At 40.9% G+C, this 4,339-nt stretch overlaps 1 protein-coding gene across 1 annotated transcript in view; it reads right to left on the bottom strand.

Moving 5' to 3' along the window:
- The window catches only part of LOC107746971 (adenylate cyclase type 2-like), an 18,528-nt gene extending 15,392 nt beyond the window's left edge, over positions 1 to 3,136 (bottom strand). Inside the window, exon 1 of the mRNA XM_016561338.1 lies at positions 2,701 to 3,136. Coding sequence (XP_016416824.1) covers positions 2,701 to 3,087 — 387 coding nt within the window. The 5' untranslated portion in view covers positions 3,088 to 3,136. The remainder of the gene's footprint in view (positions 1 to 2,700) is intronic.
- Between the last annotated feature and the right edge of the window lie 1,203 nt (positions 3,137 to 4,339).

The raw sequence follows: 4,339 nt of genomic DNA, 5'->3' as shown, positions 1-4,339 counted from the left end.
AAAAGCGCCACCTACTGGAAGAGAATGAATGTTCGTTTTCAATAATCCAGTCTGTAGTTTTTGTGCGAAATGCGAAAATCCACCCACATAACCCCGTTTTAAATTAATTTAATAATTTTTACGTCTGACTCACCCCTGGTTTAAACGCTCAATTGTGAGGTTTATTATTTTATAATTGATTTTGTTTTTGTGAAAACCTGTCTCTCAACTGTAAATCTGATCATTTGGTCCCCCCCACAACATGAAAGAAAGCCATTATAACATGTACATGAAAAATGTAGAAACATTGGACACAACTATATGGGGCACCATTGTGCAGCAGCAAGCATCACAACAAAAAAGGAACCTCAAGTCTGATCTAGGAAAATGTGTGCAAATTTATAGGGCCCCATTCCTATATTTTGCCTGGGGCCCCCAATTCACTAAATTCGCCCCTGGTGTCATGTATTCGCTGAGTTCATTTTAGTGACGCATTTCTAAAAGCAGTTCGCGAAGACAGAGAAGACAGAACGCGCAACGTGTTTATTTTCTTTATTTTGCAAAAGCACAAAGTTTTGTTGTTATTGTGAGTGTACACAAATAAAAGTAGACGCTTAACAGTTTCGAATGATGTATAACACTTATTTGTGTGACAAACATCGACAGAGTAGGCTATGTTTAGTGTCTTTTACACTGATCTTAAAAAAAAGTAAGCCGGCGCGACCGTCGACCCCAGGGAGCAACACTAAACTTCTGCTGTCACCTCTATATCCACACTCTTCTAAAAAGTGCTACAAAATGCCTTGTTAAAAGTCATGGTGTCACCATACGGTGACGTGGTGTGATTTTGATGGCATCTTTTGCTTCTCTTTTCTGTAATCCCCACTGTTGCTGCCAAATTCAACATTGAAGAATTCATTGCCGAAACACACAAAACCACTAATAGCATGGGAAAACTACCGAAGACTCATTCATAATTGATGCTGTCCAGCTTTAGGAATACATTAGAAATGGAGTCCCTGATAAAAATTGGGAAATTCTATCAAGATGGATGTAGGGTCCCTATTACAACATCAAAATGTTATGGTAGCGCTGTTCTATCTATTTTTGTCATAGAGAACACAGAGCAAGCTTGCAACTGGCAAAACCCACAAGCATAATCTTCTACTAAATTCCACAAAGTATGTAGGGGGAACGTCTGTCCTGCGGCCACTTATCGGATGTGTGAGGCTGAGTGAAAACAGGTTGGGGGGGGGGGGGCAAAACGTCAGGGATTCAGAGTATGATCATAAAAAAATGCCCTGAGAGTGCAATCGTGCTCCAAGGCTTTTTTCACAATCAATGTGATGTGTGCAACCATGTGAGTCACAGAGAGCATTGCGGCAACCCAAGGCAGGCTCAACAGCCACTGTGATGTGAGATTTAGGTCAGGCAGTCAAAAGACAAGAAAGAAAGTAGCGCATGCATTGAGAGTGTGTATCTACACAGGGGTTGATGTCATACTGTGAACTGTCGCTTACTTATTCATTCCCTAATCTCCCTAATGCATTAGAGCTGATTTAATCAGGTGAAATATATACCACTCACATTTCCCTGTATATTCCAGATATTTTTAACATGACTGGCTTTAAATTTAAGGGGAAAAGCAAACAATTTCAGACAGCATGGCAGCAACCTGCTCATGTATCTTGTCAATGTGACTTCTGCTTTTTACACAAATGATGATGAAAATACCTCAACTTCTGGGAAAACCTTTGTAAACTCTCTCAGCATGTGAGCCAGCAATATATGTACAAAACTCTAATTCAGACACTGTGACAACACTACAGCTTCTGTTTCTCCTTAAGCTTCATCTACAAATGGCACATATAGAATCTTGTAGAATTTCAAACTCTTGAATCAGTGGTGCTATTATGAAATATCAGCACAAAACCCAAACATCTGATTACCAGAATGTTCATTTTGAAATCAGAGTCTGTAAAATAAATGTTAAAAAAATCATACATACATAAACTATGCTCTATACTTAAATTTATAGAGTTTATTAGATTTTTTTTTTTTTTTTTTTTTTTTTTTGTGCATATAATACAAATTCAACAGCTAATGGGCAATGCACAATCTTATTTAACAATAAGTTTGAATTCACAAGGATTTTCATTTTGCTCCAGCTGAGCTAAATTGAATAGGAGTCAAAAATGAAAGTAACTGTTGTCAGGTTAATAGTTTCTACTTAATCTGTTATGCTTAATTACCCATGACGATGTCTGTTGTTTTTCCAAATGTGCTCCCTTTCCTCCCATACATCGATTATTCCCTGCTGCTTCTTTATCACTTTAACATGAATCACAAAAATGATGCTTTGAAGAGAGTGATTACATACTGCATAAGGTAAACAAAGACATATGGTTGCTGCAATCAGTACAAACAGTGCCAACTGGCAGAAACTTCCTCTAAAGTGTGAGGTTTTTGGACACAGGAAATTAATTTTCTGATACACATAGTGCAAGAAAAATCCAGTTTTGGGCTTGTAGGGGATTTGTTAACTGCTTTAGAAACCCTTAAAGAAATAATCACTACGAAATAAGTTACATTTACATTTTCCTGTGTCACTTGCTCAGTACAGTAGCAACGGAGCTTTCTCCCTCAACCAACCCAAACACTGTTTCCCATCCCTTTCTGCTTGTTCCCCAGTTACCTTCTCCCCAGTTTCCAAACACTCACCAGCCCAGAGGCGAAGAAAACAGCCAACAGAGCCAGGCAGGCACCCATCACAATGAGGAGCAGAAAAACAATAAGTGGGTGCTGCTGGCTCATACGATAGTACGAATCATACAGCCAGTCTGGGGACCTCTGTCTCCGGCCACGCACACCTCCTCCTCCTGTTACATCTCCTCCTGTCCGGGAGCCCCTCTCCAGCAAGTAGCTCCTCTTACGCATGGCCTCCCTCCACATGGAGCTGGCGTTGTGTTCCTCTCTGTTCGGCAGTGGCTGGGGTTTGTGAGGGTCGCGCTCCTCTTCACACAGGTCCTTCAAATGGAGCACTGATGCTCGGGTTGTGGTGCGCGGCCGGTACACCGGCAGGATGGCTTCCACTGTGGTGCGCAGCATTGCTCAGGCAACATATTGAACTGCAGACTGTCAGAGTGAGAGTGAAAGGAAGCAGTGTGTGTGTGCGAGTATGTATGTGCGAGGGAGAGAAAGAGAGAGAAAAGGGGGAGAGGGAGGGTCTGGGTTGAGGCAAGCAGTGAGGGAGAAAGCAAATGTGAGTGAGAAAGACAGAGAGAAAGGCCAGACAGAAAGGGATGGAGGGGTGGGAAGCGTTTCCTGTCAAGATGATGCGTCAGGTTTTGTTGGAACATCAAAAAATTGTCATCATATACTGATCCTTAAGATGTTTCAGCCCTGCATTATTTTCTTTCCTCTGTGAAAGGTAGAAGCTTTCATTTTCCATACAAGGAAACGGTTTGTCGTTTATACCACCAAGCTCAAAAAAGCACCATAATAGTATCATAAACATAGTCTGTCCTTCCCTTGTGCTGGAACTTTCAAATCTCATTTTTGCTGTTGTGTTTGTCACGGTCACGTAGCACACAAAAGGTGTCAGCAATGTCACACCTGGCACAATATGTCTAAAGATACTTTTTGGGGGGGATTTTAATTGAACAAAACCACAATGCGATTTATAATCCCTGCATTCTCATGGGACCCAATTAAATTTATTATGGTGCAGGATTCATTTTGAGATGAAGATGGAATTGGGCAGTACTTCTTTGATTTGTAGGCAGGAAATATGTACATGTTTTAAAACAACACACAGACAGTATACAGTAGCATTATAAAGCATGCAGCCATGCACACAGTAAATGTGCATCAAATAAGACAAAGAGAAAGTGGTCCATTAGGGCAATGACACAGCAAAATGTGGCCACGTATAGTCTTCCAGGAGCTGGAATAAAAATAAATAAATACACTGAATATGAAAATTTGGGAGAGTAATTTTGTGCCGATTTGTTTTGATACCATGAGGCACCACTCACTCAATGGCTGCAGATTTCTGGAGGCAATGTAGATTTGCAAGTGAGAGGAAGTAGGAGGGTAGAGAGACAGTGGATGGTCTGTACACAAGCATCTGTGACTTGAACTTGAGCCACCTCCAGCCAGTGAAGCAAGACAAAGAGAGGTGTAATAAACACTCTTGGGTTAGTTAAAGAACTTACCAACATAATTCTGGATCATTTGCAAAGATTTTCTTCCTGCATACATTAAGGCAGGGGCATATTGTAATATAGTAAAGGTCTGATTTTCTTGGCAGTGGTAGGAAAATCCTTGTGACTGGATGAAAGGGTCCCAACAATGCTGG

Source organism: Sinocyclocheilus rhinocerous, unplaced genomic scaffold (assembly GCF_001515625.1).
Source record: "Sinocyclocheilus rhinocerous isolate Xijiao unplaced genomic scaffold, SAMN03320098_v1.1 scaffold529, whole genome shotgun sequence".
Classification (NCBI taxonomy): domain Eukaryota; kingdom Metazoa; phylum Chordata; class Actinopteri; order Cypriniformes; family Cyprinidae; genus Sinocyclocheilus; species Sinocyclocheilus rhinocerous.
Note: the sequence above shows the minus strand (reverse complement) of the source record. Positions and strands in the feature narration are given on the sequence as shown.